This window comes from Schistocerca gregaria, chromosome 1 (genome assembly GCF_023897955.1).
Source record: "Schistocerca gregaria isolate iqSchGreg1 chromosome 1, iqSchGreg1.2, whole genome shotgun sequence".
Lineage (NCBI taxonomy): Eukaryota > Metazoa > Arthropoda > Insecta > Orthoptera > Acrididae > Schistocerca > Schistocerca gregaria.
The window spans coordinates 1,033,264,508-1,033,291,873 of record NC_064920.1 but is presented as its reverse complement, the minus strand read 5'-3'; the positions used below and the strand labels follow the sequence as shown (position 1 = coordinate 1,033,291,873).

At 41.0% G+C, this 27,366-nt stretch overlaps 1 protein-coding gene across 4 annotated transcripts in view; it reads right to left on the bottom strand.

The window, feature by feature from the left end:
* The window catches only part of LOC126279247 (sodium-dependent dopamine transporter), a 571,586-nt gene that overhangs the window by 30,911 nt on the left and 513,309 nt on the right, over positions 1-27,366 (bottom strand). For all 4 annotated transcript variants that reach the window (XM_049979661.1, XM_049979663.1, XM_049979660.1 and 1 more), the window contains exon 11: positions 20,277-20,376. In XM_049979661.1, coding sequence (XP_049835618.1) covers positions 20,277-20,376 — 100 coding nt within the window. The remainder of the gene's footprint in view (positions 1-20,276; positions 20,377-27,366) is intronic.

Here is a 27,366-nt window from a genome sequence, read left to right as displayed (position 1 = left end):
TCAGTTTTTATTGTAGGACATTTTGTGTTAGATTGCTTTTTCAGTTCTCCACATGCAGAACTTAAAAAAAGGATACTGAATTACTAATAAAGCTGGCAACAATAAAAGTATTATGATTATCATATGTAGTAGAGAAAGTAAGACAGCAAATAAATGGTCAGTGGATACAGATTTTCAAACATGGGATGAGTTAACTGATGTTTGTAAGCAGTTGGAAATCACCTACACTACTGTCAAATGATTGGTTGCTGCTGTGAGTGGGTGTGTTGGGAAAGCTCCCAAGAGTCATGTATCGATCGCACCACAGGTGCCTCAAGTACTACCTCTCCCGAGGATTTGTCCTACTCTGTGGGAACTATGGAATCTGTCATTACTCATCCACTTGACTGTGAATGACAAATCCATGTTAGGTCTGGGTGTCCTGTACAGGGAAGACAGGGACCATGGTGGATTTGGGGTCTTATAATGATCCACATAATCATCAGGTTTGATGTGCTGCCTTTCACTGAAACAGGAAACTGAGCCAGTGATACTTTCACCTGTTGGGAAACCTGCTTTGTCCTGTATCAAGAGGTGGTGAACACAAAAGTGTAGGGATCTATTATCATCAGCAGTTTAAACATATGGTGAATAATAGAGTCCTTAGGGGAATGGCAGCAAGGAACAGAAAGGAACATGAGCTGTACTCAGTGTGTCTGCATGAAGGCCTCATTTGACATACTGAAGAGGCTGTTGTGATATCCATTGAGGGAACAGAGCACAATTAACTGCAGATTACAGCACACTTTGGAACAAACAGTGCCTGTCATCTGGGCTCTGAGGCAAAGAACATTGAAAACACCACCTTTGCATTGTTCCCAAAACTGATTGTGGCCTCCTGATTCGGAGTAGAGATGAAAGTTTGAACCAGAGACTTTGAAGGTTCTGTGATAAGCTAAGTTCTGACTTCCTGGACTTGCACCATATGATTGAGAACTTAAGTGTCCCCCTAATAGGTCAGGTGTACATTACACATCAAAGGCTGTTTCCCAAGTAGTTGACTGTGTGTATGGATGCTCACAAGGCTTTTTTTTTAATTAAGCAGCACTCCATCCAGTGCAGATACTGGCAGCTGTAGGAGACCAAGAAGGAATGTCTCACACAGGCAAGAGTATTAAAATTCTCATTGTTAAATGCTACAGCATTAGTAACAAAGTGCTAGAGTTTGAAATGCTCTTGAAACACAGTGAAGCTCATATAATAATAGGCATACAAAGCTGTTTAAAGCCTGACATCGATAGTAGTGAGATTTCTGTGGAAAATTTAAGTGTATATTGAAAGAACTGGCTAATGGGAAATGGAGGTTATGTATTTTTCACGGTAGACAAGATACTCAGATCTACCAAGACAGAAACTGAAGTTGCATTCAGGATTGTTTGGGCAAGACTCAGTATCATGGCTGAGCATAAACTTGTAATTGGATCCTTCTATTGACCACCAGACTCACCTGATGCAGCTGAAAACTTTAAAGAAAACCTCAAGTCACTTATAATTAAATTCTCTAATCATCAGTTGAGAAGTTTTATTGTACTGTAGGACAAAAACAACAGCACAGCCACAATGAAGAAAAGTCTGTTCTTCTTCCAAATACAAGCAAGCAACAGTTGAAAGAACATAGACACAAACATAGAAACGATCCAGCTACTGATACAAGCAGTTGCTGACAGTAAGTATGAAAGCAATATGAGTTCCTGCTGCACTACACTTATAAAGAGGAGGGCTCTGGTAGAGGGCATGGTAGATGCCATACCATGAGCAAATGTCATGTGGCTCATTGCAGGTGGCCTCTTGTGGGCAGCCTGCGTGGATGGCATTGGCAGAATATTCATAGTGTAGTGCGCCAGTGGCTTGGTGCCACATCATGTATCCTAGTATTACATGCAGGGCTACAGCAAACTTCTTCCCTTGGGGAAAGGGTGCTCCACGGATGCAGGCATTGGAACAACTGTTGAAACATCCATGGCCTCTGTGACAGATGCCTGAGGCAGTGATGGTGGTGACAGGAAGAGATTCTGGACCAGAACTGGTGAGTAGGAATGGGTGTGGTATGGCCTTGGACATGGGCGGCTACTCCTCCACCAGAGAGCACCAATGACAAATGTGCTGGCAGCATCTTAGTGTTTGGTGTAACAGTGCTGATGGTGAAGGCACTGGCTGCTCTGTCGTGCATGCTCGGAATACCAGTGTTGAAGGACCTGAAGCTGTTGGCCCAATTGGAAGCAGATTCATCAGTGACAGTGAAGGATCACAGGGGGGTCTGGCAGCAGGCATCCAAAGGCTGGGTCTTGGAGGAGAGGCAGGAGATGGTGACATCTACAGGGAGGACAGGTTCGCCCCACACCCTCTGAGGCTGGGACAGGAGCTCAGGGAGGAGGCTGAGGTGGCTGCAGTGGACCCGACACCCTCGCTATGGTTTGAGGACACAGTTGATAGTACTGATGCACTACCAGGCCATCATTGGTGGGCAAAATACAGAGGTGGTGGCTGCAGCTATGGACCATGGCCAGACTCCCCTCAGACCAGACCAGGAGCCAGGAGGAAACCGTGACAAGAACTGCACTAACAGGCATTGGTGGGGTGGCATGAGCAGATGCAGGTGAGTGGCTCGTGACCATGGAGCATCTCAGCTGGACTCGGAGCCCCCACGTGTGTGGAATAACTCAAGAAGTGTGCCAAATCATCATCTTTGGAGGAGTCCGCAACATGGTTTTTCATTTGCACTTTGAAAGTGCAGACAAGATGTTTCGCCTTGCCATTAGATTGGGGGTCAAGAGGAGGAGTAGTCATGTAGCGAATACTGTGACGAGCGCAAAAATCATGGAAGGCCTGAGACACAAACTGTATACCATATCCATCACAAGTGTATAAGTCATGGACAACCTACAAACAGTAAGAATTTAGGAAAGGATCTGCAAAATCAACATGGACACATTTCCATGGATGCTGCAGTGTCAGCCATGCAGAGAATGTCTCTTTTGGCTGTTGGGTAGCACAACGAGAGCAGGCTGCAACAAAATGTACAATGTCACTGTCAACGCCAGTACACGAGCTCACTGGCCAATAATGTGGTACATGAGACCTCCCACTTTCCCTGATGTTGGAGCTGAAGCACATCCTGCTGTAGGGAGCTGGCATCACAATCCTAAGCAGCAGCCTGTCTGTAGCTAAGAGAAAAACACCACGTAATTCCAAAGTGCAGTGACAGAGAACAAAACAGTTACACAAAGAATCAAAGCCCTGGCCAGAGGACTGTCTGCCCAACCATGCTGAACAAGATGAACAACTTGACACAAAACTGGATCAACAGAGATAGCAGCTGTGATCCGGAAGCCCATAATAGGAACCTTTCCACCATACAAAGGAGTTTATCCTTATGAAAAGTAGGATCTATTATCCCCAATGGAAGCTGGGACAGTGTGCAAGTGTTGACATGTTATGTGGTAGGCTGAAAATGTATTTTATAGTTATACCAAGACAGAAACAAGGCCAAAAACTGGAGGTGATGTGCTGCTTTGTCGGGCAATGAAGCAGAAGGATTAAAAAATTAAACCAAGGGCTTATGGTCAGTAAAGAGATGGAACTTGGACCCATACAAGAACAGACAATAATTTCTGCGGGTGTAGACAGTAGCAAGTGCTTCCTTTTCAACTTGGGAGCAGATGTTTGGAGCCATCCTCCTATTGATGTGCAAGAATGGCCCTGAGTCCGTAATGAGAAGCATCCACACCCCATACCAGGTGATGACCAGGAAGGAAAGTAGCCAAACAAGAAGCAGAATGTAATTTAGATTTCAAAAACATGAAAGTGCACTCACATGCTGACATCCATTGAAAAGGAACATACTTGTGGAGCAACTCATTGAGGGTATCGGCCAATGTGGCTACACTTGGAATAAATTTGTGATAATAATCAATTTTACCTAAAGATGCTTGGAGTCCTTTGACATTTGTAGTGCGAGGCTGACCTGTGACCATAGTGACATGATGATGTATTGGTTTAACACTATCCCGAGAAACCTGAAAACCCCAAATAGACAATGGATGGCAGGGCAAAGGGTAGATGTCAATGATAAATTGAGCTTCGACTGAAACTTTAAAGTTACCACAGAGGTGAAGCTGACCAGTCAGTTTTTTTAGCAATCGTGAGGGGAGTAGACCACTCTCTCGGTGTACTAGGCTGTATGACTCCTACTACATCAGCCTGTCCAATACTGATTTCACTTGATATGCAGAGCCACTGGAATAGGGCATGCAATGAAACAGCGTGACCACTTATTAGGTTTTGGGGTAATGTGGGCCACAAAATTAGTGGCACATCCTAAACCATCCGAAAAGAGAGACTAGAACTCAGAACACAGAGAATTTAATGGCTGGTATGGGACCTGCTCAGAAATGAGGTGCACTGTATCCAAAATGGTAAAAACAAAAGCATTTGAAGCACCCAGATCAAACAACTGTATCACCCACTACCACAAAAGTCAGAACTGAACTACAGATTTGAGCATAGTGGGAGCCATAAATCGTTCCAAAATTGGAATGAGCTGCTTGTTGTAACTCTCCTAATGTCAAGTAACCAGAGAAAACACTAGAGATCCCAGATCCATACAAGTTTGTGAGTTCAGTAAAGTCACAGCAGCATCCATATCCACTAGTAGTCTGAGAATTTTTTCCATTACTCATACTTCAATAAACGGTTTCTTATGATTTGTAAGCACTGGACACAAACAATCAACATCTATGTCCATGTCTGCAGGAGGGGACTGGGAACAACATACAGATGCCAAATGTCCTTTTTTCCCCACAGTTGTTGCAAGTCATCCAGTGCTTAGGACACACAGCCTTCTCATGGGGTGCAAAACAGAATGGTCAAGACGGGAATTCTGCATTTGAAGTGGTTGTTGTTTGCCACATCACTGTCCAGTGCAGCTCCGAGGCTGTGTTTGTATGGCTACCATGTTGTCCTTCTCTCCTGAGAACTGAGCAACACCCGATGGTCAGGAACAAGAGCCACAGTGATGAGGTCATACCAAACATTAATATGATCAAAAGCTGTATGAGGTACTTCAAAAGATTGAACTGTAGTTAACACTTCAGGCAATGATGGATTTTCATACTGTAGTGCACATTGGTGCACCTCCTTGTCAGATGCCAACTGAATGATGGCATCATGGACCACAGAATCAGCATAGGAATCATAATGAACACCAGTAACAAATCGACATTTGCAACTGAGGCTATGGGAGTTTGACCACCCAAGCCTGGTAGAACTGATGGGGATGTATATGACAACAATAGATTCTAGGTGTGCTGCAATGACATGCATGAATTTACAGTGATAACTGAAGAACAACTTACACATATCATTGAATGAAAACAATGCAGTTTCCTGGAACAGGACTAACTGGCATAACAAATGGAAGATCCGAGGTGAAATCTGACAAAGGAACAAAGACACACATGTCTGCATCAGTGACACCATTAGTGAGGAAGTTTTGCCGAAGCCTCTTCTCATAAACCTCCCAGTATTTGGTAACATCACTGTAATGGGGAAAGGACAGCTGGCATGCTGACAGCATGCCTACATAGTCAATGTGGCCAGCAAGTTCATTATAGGAACCGTAAGCGCCAGCTGCTGCTTGAGGAGAGATTGGAGCACTACCTGTATTGACAGAAGAACAGAAGGAACAACCAAATAAACTAAGCACGTGAAAGTGAACGCCACATTCCTCACCAAATGTGTTGTGCTGTAAGACACAAACAACAGCACAGCCACAATGAACCAAAGTTTATTCTTCTTTCACAGATAAGAAAATAACAGTTGATAACATAGACATAAATATAGAAACAATCCAGGTCCTGATACAAGCAGTTGCTGACAATAAGTATGAACACAATTTGAGAATGAGTGCCTGATACACTGTGCTTATAAAGAGGAGAACTGCAGTAGAGGGCACGGCAGAAGCTGTGCCATGTGCACAAGTCATGTGGCCTACTACAGGGAGCCTCTGGTGGCCATCCCATGCAGATGCCATTGGCAGCATATTTGAAGTGTTGCATGCCAGGGTCCTGCTGCCACAACACATATTCAGGTATTACATACAGGATTATAGCAACTTTAATCCCCCAACAATCATTTGGAAGAACTACAGTTTCGTTAGTGAGAGGTTTGAAAAGACATCTTGTGAAAAATTACTAAGTGCCTTCCTTCCTTGAAAACAGATGTCTCAGAACGCCCCTGATGATGGCAATATGTTAGAACTAATGGCAAGAAATAGATCTGACCTCTTTGAGGATGCCCACATCGAAACTGGTATTAGTGACCATGACACAGTTGTAGCAACAATTATTATTAAAATACAAAGGGAAACTAAAACAAGCAGAAAGATATATATTTTCAGTGAACTAGATTAAAAAAGCAGTGGTGCCATATGTCAGTGAGGAACTTGAAACTTTTAGCACACAACAGAAGCATGCAGAGGAGGTATGGCTCAAGTTCAAAAGAATAGTTGACCATGCACTGAATAATATGTACCCAGTGAAACAGTCATAATGGGATCGACTCTCTGTGATATATATAGTCACTGTAAAGAAACAGAGACTACTTCATAATAGCTGCAAAACAAAGCTTAGTGCTACAGAGAGAAAGATTCTGAATGAAACACATGTCACTTTGAAGAGAGCAATGAGGTGCCATCAATGGTTACCATAGCAGAATGGTCTTTGCTCATATGTAAAGGCTGTTAGTGGCATCAAAGCTAGTTTCCAGATACTCATGGATGAGACAGGAACTGAAATTGAATGTAGCAAACCAAAATCAGAAATGTTTAATTCAATTTTGAAATGCTCCTTTGCAAAGGAAAACTCAGGAGAACTGCCCCAGGTTAATTTTTGTACCTCTGAAAAGGTGAATGAAATATATATTAGTGTCAGTGGCGTTGAGAAACAATTGAAAGCACTGAATTGAGCAAAGCTTTAGGCAAGTTGCCAGCCTTTGGCTCACTTTTAAATCTTATCAAGAAGTGACTGTATAGTTACGCAGCTTCTTTCAGACAGTGCTTTATTACAGATAGCTGCACTATCTGCAAAAGTCTGAGGTTATTATAAATATATATAATTATATATTAATTATGTAATTAATATAATAACATGAATAGCAATGGACCCAATGCACTTTCCTGGGGCACCTCTGCAGTAACTTCTACAAATGCCCATGACTGGAGAGTGATCAACAAAAAAAAGAAGTAACTTCAGGTCTGCCCCAGGGAAGTGTGTAGGGTCTCATGCCATTCATGTTATATATTAATGACATTGTGGGCAATATTAATAGTAACCCCAGACTTTTGCAGATGATGCAGTTATCTATAATGAAGTGCCATACTGTCTGAAAGAAGCTGTGTAAATATTCAGTCAGATCTTGATAAGATTTCAATGTTGGCCAAAGATTGGCAACTTGCTTTAATTGTTCAGAAATGTAAAATTGTGCAGTTCACTAAAGTTAATATCCTATGACTGTAGTATCAGTGAGTCATAGTTGGAACTGGCTAACTCATATAAATACATGGGTGTAATACTGTGTAGGTCTCCTAAATAGAACGATCACATATGCTCAGTTGTGGGTAAAGCAGGTGGTAGACTTCACTTTATGTGTAAAATACTGGGGAAATCCAGTCAGTCTGTAGAGGAGGTTGCTTACAAATCACTCGTGCAACACATCCTAGAGTATTGCTCAAGCATGTGGGACCCATACCAAACAGGGCTAATAGGGAATATTGTATGGATACAGAGAACAGCAGTATAAATGGTAACAGGTTTTTTTGATCCATGGGAGAGTGTCACAGAGATGCCGAAGAAACTGAGCTGATAGACTCTTGGAGTTGGATGGAAATGACTCTGAGAAAGCCTGGTTATAAAGTTTCAAGCAACCAGCTTTAAATGATGACTCTAGGAATATACTACAGCTCCCTATATATTGCTCCCATAGTGTTCATGTGGACAAGATTAGGTTAACTACAGCACATACAGAGGCAATTAAACAGTCATTCTTCCTGTGTTCCCTATCTGAATGGAATGAGAAAAGACCCTAACAACTAATAAAGTGGGACGTACCCTCGGCCATGTACATCACAGTGGTTTCCAGAGTGTAGATGTAGATGTAAATCTGATTCCTCAGTAAAGACAAGGAATATCTCGGCAAGATTTTAATCATGTTAGAACATTTGTGACCAAAGAAATGAAAAATTGTTACTTATTAATTTTTAGACACATGGAAAAGCAGAAAAACATTTTAAATAAACTGCAATTTTTACATGTTAGGAGGCCAGAATATAGGCGGATAAACTCATTTATTCAAAACACAAAACAGGTAGTTGAAGTCACGTATCCAAACTGGCCTAATGTAAGCCTCCATTATTCTGAAGATAAAATATGCACCACCATTTTATGACTAATACTACTTTGGGTCTTGTAAAGGATTTAGAACTATGCGGATCCTAAGTATAATAAACACGCAAATGCCAACAATGTTCTTATCATATGGATGTTGGCTGAAAAAGTTCAAGAGTGAAATTGAAAAGTGCACCCTGCACATTGAAAAATGTGTTTCTGCAATCAATTTGATCATAAGGACACAAACACACAGACATAATATACAGTGCAGATTAGACACACATTAGCTATTCAATAAAATTTTGGAAGCGTGTCCTACAAAACTGCTTGGAATGTCAATCTATGAACATGTAAAATGGAACCAACATGCACAATGTGAAAATTGCAAATAAACAGCATCTGTTATTGATAGAATTCTATTAAGACTGACACTAAACAAAATGGTAAAAACGTTTAGTTTTCTGAAGTAGAGTCATTACTGCAATATGGTGATGTATTCTGGGAAAATTCATTAGTCAGCAAATCTCCGAAAGAAAATTACAAGAGAAAATTAAGCAGAATTTGTTGCGATACTTTTTTAAGAAACTGATTTTTCCATTGTCCAGTTTTTCCATTCCAGAAGTAAGGTTATTAGTTAAGAAAAGGTAAGAAGGTTGTACTTCTTTAATAAAGATGTTTATTCTGACACTGCAAGAAGAAAATAGAATAAAATTCATCCACTGAAAAACTGGTTATAAACTATAGAAGAATATTATGGAACTGTTTTATAAAAATCAAAGCTAGTGACTTAAACGTAGACAGAAGTGGATCTTCATAAAATAAAATAAAAATAGAACATTCGTAAAATAGATGTGGTCATATTCTATAAAAATCAATTATCTATGTAATTGTTGTGAATAAAATGTCTAATTGTATTGTTAATGAAAATATTATATTGTTACTCAGCATACAGAGGTGATATTGAGTCGCAGACAGGCACGACAAAAAGACTGCTGAACATGAGAGCTTTTGGTGAAAAGGCCTTCTTGTAAAACAGGCAGCACTCACACATTCGCACAAGCAGAGCTCACATGTTTAGCTATTTTTGTTGTGCCTGTTAGTGACAACATCTCCTCTATTATGGTGAGTATCCTTTTATAATATTGTTGTGACAACGTCTCCTCTATTATGGTGAGTATCATTTTATAATATTGTCATTACTTCATCTTGGATTTTTCAGTGTTTAATTGCAATGTTACATTTAGAAATATTTTACCATATTTTATTGATAAATATAGTATGTTACAAATATTTTGTAGTTATGTCCTCAAATGACCACACAAGCTGCATCACCAGATCGGTCCAGTTAAATTGCATAATCCATATGTTGTTGTTGTCTTCAGTCCTGAGACTGGTTTGATGCAGCTCTCCATGCTACTCTATCCTGTGCAAGCTGCTTCATCTCCCAGTACCTACTGCAACCTACATCCTTCTGAATCTGCTTAGTGTTCTCATCTCTCGGTCTCCCTCTACGATTTTTACCCTCCACGCTGCCTTCTAACGCTAAATTTGTGATCCCTTGATGCCTCAAAACATGTCCTACCAACCTATCCCTTCTTCTAGTCAAGTTGTGCCACAAAATTCTCTTCTCCCCAATCCTATTCAATACCTCCTCATTAGTTACGTGATCTATCCACCTTATCTTCAGTATTCTTCTGTAGCACCACATTTCGAAAGCTTCTATTCTCTTCTTGTCCAAACTAGTTATCGTCCATGTTTCACTTCCATACATGGCTACACTCCAAACAAATACTTTCAGAAACGACTTCCTGATACATAAATCTATATTCGATGTTAACAAATTTCTCTTCTTCAGAAACGCTTTCCTTGCCATTGCCAGTCTACATTTTATATCCTGTCTGCTTCGACCATCATCAGTTATTTTACTTCCTAAATAGCAAAACTCCTTTACTACTTTAAGTGTCTCATTTCCTAATCTAATTCCCTCAGCATCACCCGATTTAATTTGACTACATTCCATTATCCTCGTTTTGCTTTTGTTGATGTTCATCTTATATCCTCCTTTCAAGACACTGTCCATTCCGTTCAACTGCTCTTCCAAGTCCTTTGCCGTCTCTGACAGAATTACAATGTCATCGGCGAACCTCAAAGTTTTTACTTCGTCTCCATGAATTTTAATACCTACTCCAAATTTTTCTTTTGTTTCCTTTATTGCTTGCTCAATATACAGATTGAATAACATCAGGGAGAGGCTACAACCCTGTCTCACTCCTTTCCCAACCACTGCTTCCCTTTCATGCGCCGGCCGCGGTGGTCTCGCGGTTCTAGGCGCGCAGTCCGGAACCGTGCGGCTGCTACGGTTGCAGGTTCGAATCCTGCCTCGGGCATGGATGTGTGTGATGTCCTTAGGTTAGTTAGGTTTAAGTAGTTCTAAGTTCTAGGGGACTAATGACCACAGCAGTTGAGTCCCATAGTGCTCAGAGCCATTTGAACCATTTTGAAGCCTTTCATGCCCCTCGACTTTTATGACGGCCATCTGGTTTCTGTACAAATGGTAAATAGCCTTTCGCTCCCTGTATTTTACCCCTGCCACCTTTAGAATTTGAAAAAGAGTATTCCAGTCAACATTGTCAAAAGCTTTCTCTAAGTCTACAAATGCTACAAACGTAGGTTTGCCTTTTCTTAATCTTTCTTCTAAGATAAGTCGTAAGGTTAGTATTGCCTCACGTGTTCCAACATTTCGACGGAATCCAAACTGATCCTCCCCGAGGTCCGCATCTACCAGTTTTTCCATTCGTCTGTAAAGAATTCGCGTTAGTATTTTGCAGCTGTGACTTATTAAACTGATAGTTCGGTAACTTTCACATCTGTCAGCACCTGCTTTCTTTGGGATTGGAATTATTATATTCTTCTTGAAGTCTGAGGGTATTTCGCCTGTCTCATACATCTTGCTCACAAGCTAGTAGAGTTTTGTCATGACTGGCTCTCCCAAGGCCGTCAGTAGTTCCAATGGAATGTTGTCTACTCCGGGGGCCTTGTTTCGACTCAGGTCTTTCAGTGCTCTGTCAAACTCTTCACGCAGTATCGTATCTCCCATTTCGTCTTCATCTACATCCTCTTCCATTTCCATAATATTGTCCTCAAGTACATCACCCTCGTATAAACCTTCTATATACTCCTTCCACATTTCTGCCTTCCCTTCTTTGCTTAGAACTGGGTTGCCATCTGAGCTCTTGATATTCATACATGTGGTTCTCTTCTCTCCAAAGGTCTCTTTAATTTTCCTGTAGGCAGTATCTATCTTACCCCTAGTGAGATAAGCTTCTACATCCTTACATTTATCCTCTAGCCATCCCTGTTTAGCCATTTTGCACTTCCTGTCGATCTCATTTTTGAGACGTCTGTATTCCTTTTTGCCTGCTTCATTTACTGCATTTTTATATTTTCTCCTTTCATCAATTAAATTCAATATTTCTTCTGTTACCCAAGGATTTCTAGCAGCCCTCGTCTTTTTACCTACTTTATCCTCTGCTGCCTTCACTACTTCATCCCTCAGAGCTACCCATTCTTTTTCTACTGTATTTCTTTCCCCTATTCCTGTCAATTGTCCCCTTATGCTTTCCCTGAAACTCTGTACAACCTCTGGTTCTTTCAGTTTATCCAGGTCCCATCTCCTTAATTTCCCACATTTTTGCAGTTTCTTCAGCTTTAATCTACAGGTCATAACCAATAGATTGTGGTCCGAGTCCACATCTGCCCCTGTAAATGTCTTACAACTTAAAACCTGGTTCCTAAATCTCTGTCTTACCATTATATAATCTATTTGATACCTTTTAGTATCTCCAGGGTTCTTCCACGTATACAACCTTCTTTCATGATTCTTAAACCAAGTGTTAGCTATGATTAAGTTGTGCTCTGTGCAAAATTCTACTAGGCGGCTTCCTCTTTCATTTCTTAGCCCCAATCCATATTCACCTACTATGTTTCCTTCTCTCCCTTTTCCTACACTCTAATTCCAGTCACCCATTACTATTAAATTTTCGTCTCCCTTCACTATCTGAACAATTTCTTTTATTTCATCGTACATTTCTTCAATTTCTTCATCATCTGCAGAGCTAGTTGGCATATAAACTTGTACTACTGTAGTAGGTGTGGGCTTCGTATCTATCTTGACCACTATAATGCGTTCACTATGCTGTTTGTAGTAGCTTACCCGCATTCCTATTTTCCTATTCATTATTAAACCTACTCCTGCATTACCCCTATTTGATTTCGTGTTTATAACCCTGTAGTCACCTGACCAGAAGTCTTGTTCCTCCTGCCACCGAACTTCACTAATCCCCACTATATCTAACTTTAACCTATCTATTTCCCTTTTTAAATTTTCTAACCTACCTGCCCGATTAAGGGATCTGACATTCCACGCTCCGATCCGTAGAATGCCAGTTTTCTTCCTCCTGATAACGACATCCTCCTGAGATAATCCATATAATATCCCTTTATTGAGTTGTCCTAATAAAATTATGGCATCTGTAATGCTTACAATGATTTGTAGTCTAATAAAATAAATAAAAAGCAAAACAGTGTAATTTATCAACAACTGTCAAAAAAGAAGAAGCTAACAAAGTAGTTGGTTGCGAAGAAATTGAAATGGCAATATGTGGTTAATGAAACAGTAAAATTGATAATGTACTTTTAGAGCCTTCATCTGTTTGTACATCTGTTTATTATCTGAAAGTGACATTCAAGTTCACAGAGCATTAACATTAATTATTTTTTAAGCTATGAAAAGTATAGCCTACACATTCAATAACAGCTTCGGCTGTGTAAATCACAACAGTTTTTGCCCTAAGGTGAGATGCAAATGCATAGTTCATGAAAAGCCACAAGCCATGAGTTGCAAAAGGTTGCTTGAAAAAGAACACTTCAACAGTTTCAAGATAACCCTTGGGTTTTACATGGAGGTAACAATGTCAATATCAGGAAAAAATGCCAAACTAGAGGTTTCTGCACGTACAATCCATTTTTTACACAAATTGTAGGTTCCTGCTCTCCTACTTATGAATCAAAGCCTGCCATTTGATTTACCTACAACTGAGCGAATGTGGTCATTCAACTTCACAGATCCACACTTGTTACCCTGAATATCTTTGTGACATGACGCAGACTAATATGATTCACACATCATATTTCACATTAATCTTTTAATCAAGAGATTGCTCAAAATTAATCCTTTAGACAACAGATACTGCAATTGTATGTTTTGTTACATGCACAACTTCCTGTTTCCCTACATTAAGAGCTGGTTACCAGTTTTTGCTCCAAACTGATATTTGTTTGCCATTAATTATAATTTTTAATAGATGGAATTTACTCACAGATAAATACCACACAAGCAAAAAGTTGTGATTGCAACTGATATTATTCACCAATTCTATATAACAGGAACAATAATGATTGTATTACACTTTTATGGGGCATACTGGATATAAAATTGATGTTTGTAGATGACTCCATCGAGCAGACTTGCTGCATTACAAAATGACAAATCAACCTGATTTTCTCTGTCCAATGCCCTGAGGATATCATGTATGACTAGCAAGGTTTGATAAATTTAGTTATTTACACATAAGGCTTTTGTCTAAGGCATGTTTGTTTCATAACATTTCACCTCCTGATGCTGAACATTTCCCCAGAGGCTATAAAGCCTTCATTAGTTGATTTTCAAATTCACCCAAGCTCAGCACACTGAACTGTTTATACATAATCCCATAACAGTCACGACATTATCTGATCACTGCCAAAGATCGCAGACTTGCACCGGTATGTGTTATGGAATTCACACTGCTGAAGAGTTGGTGGTGTCTGCTATATTTAGCACTAGGGCCATAAATTGTCTAATTCATTTTACATCATAAAGAATATGGAGTGTGTGGTGCAAAAGAACCAGCTAAATGCAAATGCTATCAAATGTAAGTGGGCTTACCAAATGAAGAATCAACACCTGGCTTAGAAAAAACAAGTGCAGTTGTTGTCTGGGCAACTCAATTATCAAAAGTAGCAGATCATGCCTGATGCCAGGAACCACTGAATTTAATGAGACAGTTTTTGTAATTGGTTTGCAAGAACTTGTCTTGTTATCTGCTACTTATGAAATTGTAATTTTCCTAACCAGCTGGGGTGATTAAAATCTCCTCCAACAATTATGGTATGACTATGAAACATACATACCAGGGAATGATGGTTTTTCTCTGAAGTTACCAAATACTTCTTCAGGTCAATCTTGTGGTTGATAGAATTGTTACAGCACAGAGTAGTAAGAAATAGAAATTAGAAAAAAAAAATCATTAAAACCCATTCACACTGCCTCCGATAAATTCAAGTCATGCCAGAGACAGAGGCAAAAGCAGGAGGCGAGCCATTATGTCACAAATGAGTCAAGTTGATGACACTGTCTGCCAAGCAAGGAATAAGCATTCAGCAGAAAAGAGGATGGAAAACCAAAGGAAGTGAGACACATGTATTCGTTAGGTCATAAGGCATGTTGCAAGGAACTGTATCTATTTCATAAGAGCACACAGTGAGGGACTGACACAGCAGTTGACAGCATCCTAAGTCAATGTAGCAGAATAAGGAGGGCACATCTTTAAATACTGCAGTTCTTGTCATGAACTGATCATTGGGATGAATGGCATTCACAGTAATAGCACTCAATTCCACAACAACAATACTGTAGTGGATCTGTGTCCTAGATGCCCCAGCACAGTCTGTGAAATAGCCAAATATGTACTCAAGATTATGACCTTCATTGGATGAACTTCATACTACTCACTGGCTACCATCTACTATGGAGAAACTGACTGTTTTCTGACAATACCACATCACAGGGTGCTGCTAATACCGGACTTCAACACGGAAGCCACCAACAGGGCTTCTTAGGGTCTACCTTCCTGTCCAGCACTTGGGCACCTTCAGGTGCTGAAAACTACCAGAAGTAGGGAGGGGATCAATTGACCACACGACTATAGACACCAGGTACATTGTGATGGGACATCTAGGGTCATTGTAGAATTTGGACTGGGAATGAGTACACTCCACAGTCGGCAAGAGAACCATGCTGGGCAGCTGCCACCCCACTCACTGGCAGCTGCTGCTCTGCCAGGGTTGCTGATATCACCTCCTGAGCATTCAAACACAGAGCTGACTCAATGGACATCAGCTATAGTCCAACACATAGCTGAATTAGCAACAGCCAAAGCTGCTGCAGAAAAATGAGAACTTGTAAACATTGGGAATAAACACTTGAACTCTAATGACATTTTACTGATGCAGTTGATGCTTCACAGGTTCCCAACAGCTACCCTGACTTCACGCAGGAGCCCTATTTAGAATGATTCAACTACTACTTTAATCCCATTTTAATTATTATTCTTATTCAAACCATTTCAGATGTAAACTTGGTTTCTGTCTCTGTTGACTTGAGAGTCCTGTTCACTGTATAAACACTTTACCCCCACCCCTCCTCTTCCTCTAGAGCCTGTATATTTGATGAACTCCCAGGCATGCCTCAAAGATCTCACTACAATAACTTTCTGATTTTAGCCAGCTCTCAGTCAGTGCTGCGAAGGCACTATTACATGGTCTGCAAAGCTTTCAATAGTGATTCAAACTATGGCAAATTTTTGTGAAAAATATTCTAAAATCTACCATTAACATCTTTATTCTCTCATCTATGTGGGGCATTTCTAGTGGTTTGATATGAGTGTTTTGAAGCTTTCTGCAGATTGGCTGGAGATCCATCCACACTATATATATATGCCACTCACAGTCCACTTCAGTTGTATCCACTGGCATGTAATGCACCCCTGGTCATAATTCTACGAAGTCACAGTTTATGTTGTCCCATATTTACCACCATCTCTAGATGAAGCCTTCCTCTTAATGCAAAACCAGAGGTTCACATTCATGCTGAGAAACTACGTTATAGATTGTTATCTTCATAAAAACACTACAAGCAAGACTGGTGGTTTTCATCTTCTTTGTCAGTAGTCAGGAGGAACCAAGTATAACCTCAGAACTCTACTAACAGACATCATTTACTATGATGTAGGCAACAGTCTGCAGTTGTTTGTACCTTGTGCCTTCAAATGCTGATGAGGTGGCTTCCTCAATATGTTGAATTTGTTCAACAGGCATTCACCCTTAGTGCACCCGGTTCTCCTCTTCATCGTTAGCTGCCATTTCTCTAAGGGGTGCCATTATTCATCATACATCTGAACTACCAGTGACTACTAGAAAAATTGTAAACCTTTTGGAATAATGTTCTTTACATGGAGTGAGAGAGTTTTAAGCTTACCTCTGATGTTTATTTTTGTATATAGGTACGAAAAATGCAATCTCAGCTTTGTTAATATGAAAAACCAGAAGACTGTATAATATACACTCCTGGAAATGGAAAAAAGAACACATTGACACTGGTGTGTCAGACCCACCATACTTGCTCCGGACACTGCGAGGGGGCTGTACAAGCAATGATCACATGCACGGCACAGCGGGCACACCAGAAACCGCCGTGTTGGCCGTCGAATGGCGCTAGCTGCGCAGCATTTGTGCACCGCCGCCGTCAGTGTCAGCCAGTTTGCCGTGGCATACGGAGCTCCATCGCAGTCTTTAACACTGGTAGCATGCCGCGACAGCGTGGACGTGAACCGTATGTGCAGTTGACGGACTTTGAGCGAGGGCGTATAGTGGGCATGCGGGAGGCCGGGTGGACGTACCGCCGAATTGCTCAACACGTGGGGCGTGAGGTCTCCACAGTACATCGATGTTGTCGCCAGTGGTCGGCGGAAGATGCACGTGCCCGTCAACCTGGGACCGGACCGCAGCGACGCGCGGGTGCACGCCAAGACCGTAGGATCCTACGCAGTGCCGTAGGGGACCGCACCGCCATTTCCCAGCAAATTAGGGACACTGTTGCTCCTGGGGTATCGGCGAGGACCATTTGCAACTGTCTCCATGAAGCTGGGCTACGGTCCCGCACACCGTTAGGCCGTCTTCCGCTCACGCCCCAATATTGTGCAGCCTGCCTCCAGTGGTGTCGCGACAGGCGTGAATGGAGGGACAAATGGAGACGTGTCGTCTTCAGCGATGAGAGTCGCTTCTGCCTTGGTGCCAATGATGGTCGTATGCGTGTTTGGCACCGTGCAGGTGAGTGCCACAATCAGGACTGCATACGACCGAGGCACACAGGGCCAACACCCGGCATCATGGTGTGGGGAGCGATCTCCTACACTGGCCGTACACCTCTGGTGATCGTCGAGGGGACACTGAACAGTGCACGATACATCCAAACCGTCATCAAACCCATCGTTCTACCATTCCTAGACTGGCAAGGGAACTTGCTGTTCCAACAGGACAATGCACGTCCGCATGTATCCCGTGCCACCCAACGTGCTCTAGAAGGTGTAAGTCAACTACCCTGGCCAGCAAGATCTCCAGATCTGTCCCCCATTGAGCATGTTTGGGACTGGATGAAGCGTCGTCTCACGCGCTCTGCACGTCCAGCACGAACGCTGGTCCAACTGAGGCACCAGGTGGAAATGGCATGGCAAGCTGTTCCACAGGACTACATCCAGCATCTCTACGGTCGTCTCCATGGGAGAATAGCAGCCTGCATTGCTGCGAAAGGTGGATATACACTGTACTAGTGCCGACATTGTGCATGCTCTGTTGCCTGTGTCTATGTGCCTGTGGTTCTGTCAGTGTGATCATGTGATGTATCTGACCCCAGGAATGTGTCAATAAAGTTTCCCCTTCCTGGGACAATGAATTCACGGTGTTCTTATTTCAATTTCTAGGAGTGTACTAAAATGTGAGAAAATATATTTAAGTAAAAAAATTCTGCAACAACAATCTTCAAATTTATTTAGTTCAAACCAACCATGAGGTCACGATGTGAGATTTTCAGCTTCAAGAATCAGACCCATAGACGAGAAGAACTGGAGTCACCTCTACATGACAAGTTAAGTAAACTTGATAGTTTATAGTGATCTTCACTCCCCTCAAAATCTTCATAAAGGCTTTGCTTATTAATTACTTGGACTAAGCATTGTTTAATGTGGACAATAGTTGGGAGAAGGAAGGAGATTACAAATGCACAGAGGTAACTTATCAAGCTGGAAGATCTGTATCACATCAGAACGGATGTAGCACCAGTCAAAACAAATCAAATTAAATGAAGCGTTAACAATGAAGCAAACAATAAATGCAATTGTGGTGAAGTCCAGGACATGGAACATTTAGAATGACCCAACTGCTCCACGAATGTACCCATGGTGACCTATGGCTTGACAAGAAAGAAGCACTGGACATGCCCAGATATTATACTGCAAAACTTTAAAAGAAATTTTCCAGACATTAAATAGTAAAGTAAGTTAGACAGCAAGTGGTGGAACACCAAAATATTATTCAATATGTTGGCAAGAGACTGAAAATTGTTGAAAAAAGAATTAAAATATTAAGTGTCATGTAATATTTTGGGTAATGTAATATCTTGTATAGACACCTTTTATTAACCTGACACGTTCCACATCATTCCGAAGTGTCATATTCATGATCTATGGAACTAGTACTAATCTAATCTAATCGAACTACACCATACTGGCACCTTCAGAGGTACAATCATCTACAATAATTCTAAGAGCATAACTGAGTGAACTGAGTTTCTGTCAAGTTTTATTGCATTGCCATTAGAATTTAAGTTTTCATAAACTTGAATTCCCAGCAATTTGTATATGTTACTCTTTCTATGGATTTGTCACTCAACAGCACATCTAGAGTTACATTTTGACTTATTTTCCCAAACTGCCTGTAATTTGTTTTATTTGCATTTTAAAAAAATGTGAATTTCTTTGCATTAAATCAAGAGTGGACATACTTAAGGATTATATCAATAGTTTTACTCAGCAATTGCTTTGCCACATTTATGATGACACTAGTATCATCTGCAAATAGCATAACATTAGCTACACAATCTGGATGTATATAGCACTTATATAGACGAGAAATAATATGGGACCTTAATCACACTCTCTTCTAGCCACCCTTGAACTCCCTATTTTCAATTGTGTTTTTCTTCATTCTCACTTTACATCGTGTAAAGGCTGTTTTCGTTTATTCATACTGTTGTCTTAACTGAAATGCCTCCAATTCTTCTCCCCTATTACCTTATTTAGTACCAGCTATTTTAATCCTCTTAAATGAAACTGAGTTTAGCAATATATACTGCATCTCGTCATCCAACTGGACTTCCAGTGTGTTACTCCATTGTTCTCCTCTCTCTTGTTGCTTTCTACTATTATTTATTCTTGAGAACCTCCTCTGTTTTCCTAAATATCTCACTGCTTATTTTCTCTCATACTTTCTTATGTATCCCTGCTGTTTATGGCTTCCCTTTTCTGCAACATTAACTAAGTTTACATTAGCTATGTATTTTTCATGTTGTAATTTTTAAAATTATGTCTTCAGTTAACAAACATATTGTTTTATACTCTTTATGTGAAGAAAAAAAAGAGAATGCGACCTGCAAGCTTAAGGAATGAGACCGGTAAATGTTTCAGTTTTAAACAGGCTTTCCTGTATAGTGGACATGTATTGTGTAACAATTATTCATCAGATAAACAGAATTATAGCAGTACTTGGTACTTGCTAGTTTACTTCTTGTAAGGATTATCCTCTCCTTTTTTTTTTTTAAATACAGTCACAGTCTCACAATGTCAGTTTACAACAAATTAGCATTAACAACTTCTTAAGCCAATAAACTTATACAGTCCATGGAGAAATAGAATTACTTACCATATATCCATGAGACTGCAATTGATTCAAATAATACAGCAAACAACATCGAATAACCAGCAGCATAACGATCAAGTAGATGGAAGAAGTAAAATCCTCCCTAAAATGAAATTATATTTTTTGATAATGTTGCGCATTGATTAATGTGTTGTAAAAATAGATTTCACATGTTATCAGAATGTTCATAAGTAATCTACATTTGTTAGTTTCATACACTGTTAAGCAATAATTGATTCCTCTAGTTAATTTCATTGTTGCAGCTTAAATGTGTGGTACATATACAGGCTTTTGGTCTAGTCCAATTGAGGCATGGTTGGTAAGTGTCGCAGTCTATTGCATTGGTGTTAAGATATTGTTGGACGCTTCTACACCATATTATTATGAAAAATTTACTCATTGGTTTATCATTACTTGAAACAGACAGAACATTGACTCCACGAGTACAGAAATATTTGTCCCCTTTTTCCAGCAATCAAAGAAATTTTCTTCAGTGTTTCTGACACACAAACACATATAGCAATGAAATGACTAGCAGTTTGTCAGTTTTTTGCATAGACAACAATTTGTAAGTCATGACTTTATAATGAAGTCATTTAGATCATATGTGAGATGGTGCTGCCTGGTTGGATCTGCTACCTGGTTGCATCTGCTCAAACAGTACCACACGTGAAGTCTCAGCACTACCAACTGATGTAATTTTGAGCAGGCAACATTTTTTCGCATGTGGAGGATAAGAAATTCAGATGGAAGCTGAAATGAGTTGGACAGCTTTTTAATAGTTTGAGAACCAAAAACTGGAGTCTTTTATCCGATAGGACATATCTGCATAACTATAACCAAGTAAATGTTGTTAACTGTTATCCCTAATGGTGAATAACTGCACTAATATTTGTGCACACATACAAAAGTGGAGAATGTTTTAAAAATGACAAATTCACTTTGAAGATTGAAGGATGGCCCTCTTGTTGTATCATTACAGTGACTTTCAGGTTTCCTCAAATTATTGTTCAGTGTAAAAACTGAAAACATGCATTTCAATATAAGATCGGCCAATCATCATTATAAATATTATAAGAACATGATGAGCTTGTTTCTTGAAATTATTATGGACAAAACCAAATAACTTCAAAACTTTTATGATAAACAAAAATAAAGAAAATTATTTGAAATGTTGTTTGGAGAAAATATACACAAACATCTGAATGAGTCTCAGCAAATCTATGCAACTAACAATGATTTCATTGCATAGTAGTTTATCCAAATCAAAAACATTAAGAAAATTCATTTAATTCACTATTCAGGAAGATCCAAATTGAATGTTTGTTAAGTTTGGAGCACATTTTTCATGTTTTGAGAGTGGTATATTTGAAGACATAACAGTACCAAAGCACAAAATAAGCAGTAGAAGAGCTTCACAAATTTACAACTGTAGTTTTCTAGTACAATGAAAAACCAGTTCAAAGATGCAAAAATTTTTTTATTCACTCGATAACTAGTTTTGGGCTGAGACCCGTTTTCAAGTCATCATATAACATTGTCAAAAAATGTATTTCTGAAGATGTGAAAACCATGTCCAAAATGTGCAATGAACAGTTACAGTTCATAGAGACTTGTTTATCTTGTAATTATTATTTATTGATATAACTGGTTTCAACAACATAGACAGTATATTTGAGGTGGCTGTATTTATGTTTATTTAGAAATATCTACAGCTACTAATGGAGTTGTGCTGCAGACACTCGCCTTGACCGAGTTCTGCTGCTATAAATATAAGCGTTAAGGATAATGCAGGAACTAGGCTCTAGAGCATCTTGTCATGAACTTTTCATACAGCACAAATACTTCACAATCTATTCCCTGTACCTCAGTAAGTTTATTACTTCTTTTTTGTTTGTCAGCATAGTTAAGTAAGCAAAAATAATGAGGTACACAAACAGAATACCAGGTACAAGTTAACTACTTCAGACAAAGAACAAAATTTAAAATGATGGCCAACAGCCCATACATTCATCGTTTGATATGGCATTAAAATCTGCCAGAGTGTCTGAAAGATAGTAACTATAGACTGCTCAAATCAAAGACAAAATTTTTTAATTAAAAAATACCTGTGTTCATTCAGCGAATTTAAAACAACAAATAATAAGAACATACATAAGATGTATACAAGCCATACATGTGATATTTCAAGTGTCTTATAAATAAATGAAACAGTTACATAAAAATTAGGATTTATGGTATGTGGTACACTAATGATCATTGCAACAGTAATGAATTATGATGGGTATTATCGATTTTTGTAATTACTACCTGTACCACTAAGAGCCAGATGTTTGCAGAGTCATTGTATTGGAGTTTAATGTGTACTGGATATATCACAAGTTTTGTGTGTGTTGCCTGCAGTAGAATTTTCAGTTACACCTGATCTACTCATGCTTCTGGACCCACAAATGCAGCCCATAAGCAGTAAGTGTACATGGCTCTGTGGTGGGAAGGCCAAGTCACACTGCCGCAATGTGACACTATGTCTGACTGGACCATACAACGCATTGATTTGCCCATATCCCAATTTTCCCATCAGTTAAGCAAGAAGGTTCCATAGCTGTGATGTTCGGTTCATGTGATGCTTACTTGTTTACCAGGGCCAGTATTGCTGCCGTTAGCTTGCCTACCAGCCTACCTACTTCTTCCGCACTGGTTTGTTATACGCGGATCAGGACTGCCATTTCTTCTGCGCTGGACAGAATTGCAACTTTGCCAGTATCTGTTCCTACCACTACATTGTTTTATGCTTCCTCACATGCAGCGCCGTGCCTTCCAAGCTGCATTCTTCTGGCTGCCACCGAGACCTTGGGCGACGTACCACTTTCTGCACCACCATGTCTCGCGCCTATGTCAGTCGACCCATTGCCCACTTTTACATGCATCTGCCAACTTCTCATCCACACACACCTGCCATGTTGGGATCTTTGCACCCCATTTTTATGGATTCCACACAGACCTCAGGCTACGGCTCGTCTGCTGTGCTGGTCGCTAGCGCAGCTACTTTTGCGTTATGTCTGCTTGTGCTCGTGTCAGTTCTCTCATGTTTCCCTTGTGGATAGTGCACAAATCAGTGACGACTTTCCACTGCACTGGCTACCCTGCCACCCACCCGTTCAACCCTCGGTGCTCTGGTGGTGACATCGGCCCAAGTTGGCCACTTCCTTTGATTGCCTGAAGACTTGGTTCATGCTATTAGATAACATCCTCAACATACAAGATGTGCACAGTGATGACGCAAAATTCATGTGTCTTATCTCGCATCTCCATGAATATACTGACCTAATCAGTGACCTATACTCTCCCGATCTTCTTTCCAAAAGTACAGAAACACCAAATCGATTACCATCGAGTGCGTCTCTCACTCTGCTCGAGATGCCTTTCCCTATGTCATTTATGAGGAAGCATTAGGAGATAAAAATCCTTTCCAACTTTGGAGGCATCTGAATGCCCTTGTCAATTCGGATGTGCAACCTGATTCCACCCTGTGGACTTTCTGGATGGTCAAGCTCCCACCACATGACCTTCAGTTGCAATTGTCACCTCACGTAACCGACCCCTGGATGCTTGTCTCCACTTTGCAGATAGGGTATACAACATTATCCATCACTGGTATCTCTTACACTCTACCAAGCTCTCTTTGTCTGACACGATTGGCTCGCCTGCCTCACCAGCACCAGCTCCTCCTCGCAGATGAGGGTGCCACACACTGCACGAGGCAGCACCGTTGCCACCTGTTGGCCACACTTGAGCAATGCTGGCTCCCCGTCCCACAGAACGTCCCGCTCCTGGTATCCAGTGCAGCACAACAGATGGTGCACGTGAATCCCGCTGTGCACTGCACCCAGGATATCCTCTATGCTGGCTCCACGTCACGTTTGCTGACACAGCACGGAATGCCATCCTCCATGTGCATGGGACCCAAACATGCCGTGTGGCTCAGTTTAGGTACCCTACTCCACGCTGTTTCTCCTCAGCACCTCCTCTCAAATCAGTCATTATCTCTGGATTATCGGCCTTCTGGTAGGCTTTACATGCAGGATCTCACTATGCAGTCTTCTTTTCTGGCAGTCCTCTTTTCTGGTCAACACTGGCGTCGATTCAAACATGATTCTGAAGTCATTTCCTCCAACAGAACTCCCTCCATCATCGATGGTTCTACATACTGTTAAACACTCTCCCATTACTGTGATTCTACAACTGCAGTTCTCGCCTGATTTGCTTCTTACCTGGACTTTTCAAGTGGCTGATTTGGATGTTCTGGTTCTCAGGATACATTTCTTTCACTGCCATGGCCTCTACCTCGACCCCCACATGGCAGTGTTACTGCACTACTCATCATGCCAGACTATCCCCAGTTTCTCCTCCTTGTTCTGGGCTATTTGTTTTGAGACACTGGTTTGTGCATGTACCAAATGTATGCACCTAGCTCTGTCTCTTGCAGCTGTTTTATCACTGTGTCACAGCATTGGGACATTTCTGCTCTTCACTCCAGCAACAACACTCGCTGACAGATCATCAATATGATGGATAAATTGCAGCTAGCTCACCAGATGATTGAAGAGTTTTCTATTTCGAAGGCACCCTCTAGTGAAGTTTCTGTGCATTCGCCTTCATCATTTCTCAGGTTAGTGACATTAACGCTTCTTGTGTTTCATGTTCCTTGCCTCAGACTTCTCTCTCGACATCGCCTGCTCTTTTGGCTAATGAGTCTGCATGTCACAGTGGCCCAATTACTAACAATAATTACATATCACAGGCATAACCCCAGTCCATCGCAGACCTCGATGCCTTAACGCTACCTAGCTATGTCATGCTAAGGCTGCAGTACAGGAAGTGTTAGCTGCAGGTACTGTATACCCCTTCAATAGCACCTGGCCATCCCCTATTCATCTGGTGCCAAGAAAAGACAGTTCTTTCTGCCTGTGTGGGGACTACCACAAACCAAAAGCTTCTACATCTTTAAGCAGTTACCCTATTCCCCACATTCAGGACTTCCTACAGTAGCTTCATGGTGCACAAATTTTCAGCGTGATGGACTGTCCCAAAGAGTACCATCAGATCCTGATATTTGAGGATGACATTATGACATTTCGGAAACAGCAATCACCACCACCATTTGATTGTTTGAATACTGGTTCATGCTGTGTGGTCTTAAAAATGCAGCTCAAGTTTGGCAGCAATCTACTGTTTTTGCTCTCCTTTTGCTTCACACCCTCAATTTTCTCCCTCTGTTGAGCAACATGAACGTCATCTTCAACAGATTCTACAAGTCCTTTCTGACCATGGTGTGGAAATCAACCACAAAAATTCACAACTCTGCTGCTCCCATGTCCTTTCTCACACATTTTGTGTCACCCGAGGGTATCAGCCCAACATCTTATCACGTCAATTTCATCAATAACATCCTTCTACCTGAGGATGATGAACTTTTTTCAATGTCATGTTCCCCGTGCCACCTCTCTTCAAGCGTCTTTAACTGATGCTTTGGCTGGAAAGGACACTTCTGGGTCTCATAAGGTTCAGTGGCCTGAAGTCATGTAGCTCTCTTTCTGTGACATCAAGATGGCCCTTACAAAAGCAGTCACATTGGCACATTTTATTGCTGATACTCGCCTATTCACCACTACTGACGTGAGTGAAACCTCCATCAGAGTTGTCTTACAGCAGCATGTTGGTGATCTCTCTCTACCTCTGTGTTTCTTCTCCAAACAACTTTCAGCCTCCAAGAGTAAATGGTCCACCGTCAACAAGGGGCTCCTGGCCATTTATGAGGCTATACATTATTTCTGAGAGGACATTGACAAATGAGAAGTCACTATGTTTATAGACCACTGACCACTGGCTGACACCCTTTGCAACTCTTCACCTCATATAAACCTTCGCTGCTTCTGTCATATGGATATTGTGTGTCAATATACAAGCAATATCTGTTAAATTAAAGGGTCTGACAATGTCATGGCAGCTTACATGTCGTGCATGTATGCTATCTCTTCTGCCATTGACCTGAATGAACTAGCAAGGCAACAGCATCTGGATGCAGAGGTGCAGGACTTGATCAATGACCCTTCTTTGTCCCTGATCATACAATCATGTAATTTTCCTGTCTCGACATTTCTTATTTTATGTGATGTATCTACAGGTACTCCCAGACATCTGGTTCCTGCATCTCTTCACTTTAAAGTCTTTTTGGCCTTACGTAACCTTACCCACCTGGGCATTAATGCTACTATTAGGTTGGTCATGGAGTGTTTCATATGATGGTGCATTGCAAGGAGTGCCATTCTTGGGCCCACACTTGCCTCCCTTGCCAATGTAGCAAAACTGTTCAGCACACCCAAATGTCATCAGGCCAATTTGATATCCTTAAAGACAGATTTTGCCATGTTCATCTTGACCTTGTTGGACCCATACCCCCTTCAGGCAATTTTCAGTACATACTATCCCTTATCAATCGCACAACCAGGTGGGTTGTACCAGTGCCTCTACCTGATATTATGGCTGACTCTGTGGCGCGAGCTTTCATCAGTAACTGGCTCGCATGATTTGGCTGGCCCTCTGTCACCACTGACCAGCGGCAGCAATACGAGTCATTACTTTTCACTGAACTGTGATTTGTGTGGCTCTAACAAATTCCATACAATGGTACACCATCCTCAAAGTAACGGCTTTGTGGAGCATTGGTAAAGAACTCTAAAAACTGTTCTTCTGTGCCATGATGCCTCCTGGATGGAGGCCCTGCTGTGGGTCCTCTTAGGGATCCGTATTGCTTTCAAAGACAACCTAAGTGCCTCTTTGGCTGAGGTCTATGGGTAACCTCTTGTTCTTCCATCCATGTTTGTTGCAGATGGCATTCCTCCTTATTTTACTGAGTTTCCCACCTTTGTCGAGAGTGTATGGTCACATGTGGTTCACATGTGACCATCTTCTCCTAGTTGTCACTCTACACCTCGAGTTTTCCTACACATTATGTGCCACACCTACCACATTGTGAGTACATTATGCTTCATAATGATTCTGTTCAGCCCACCCTTCAGCCTCAGTATTCAGG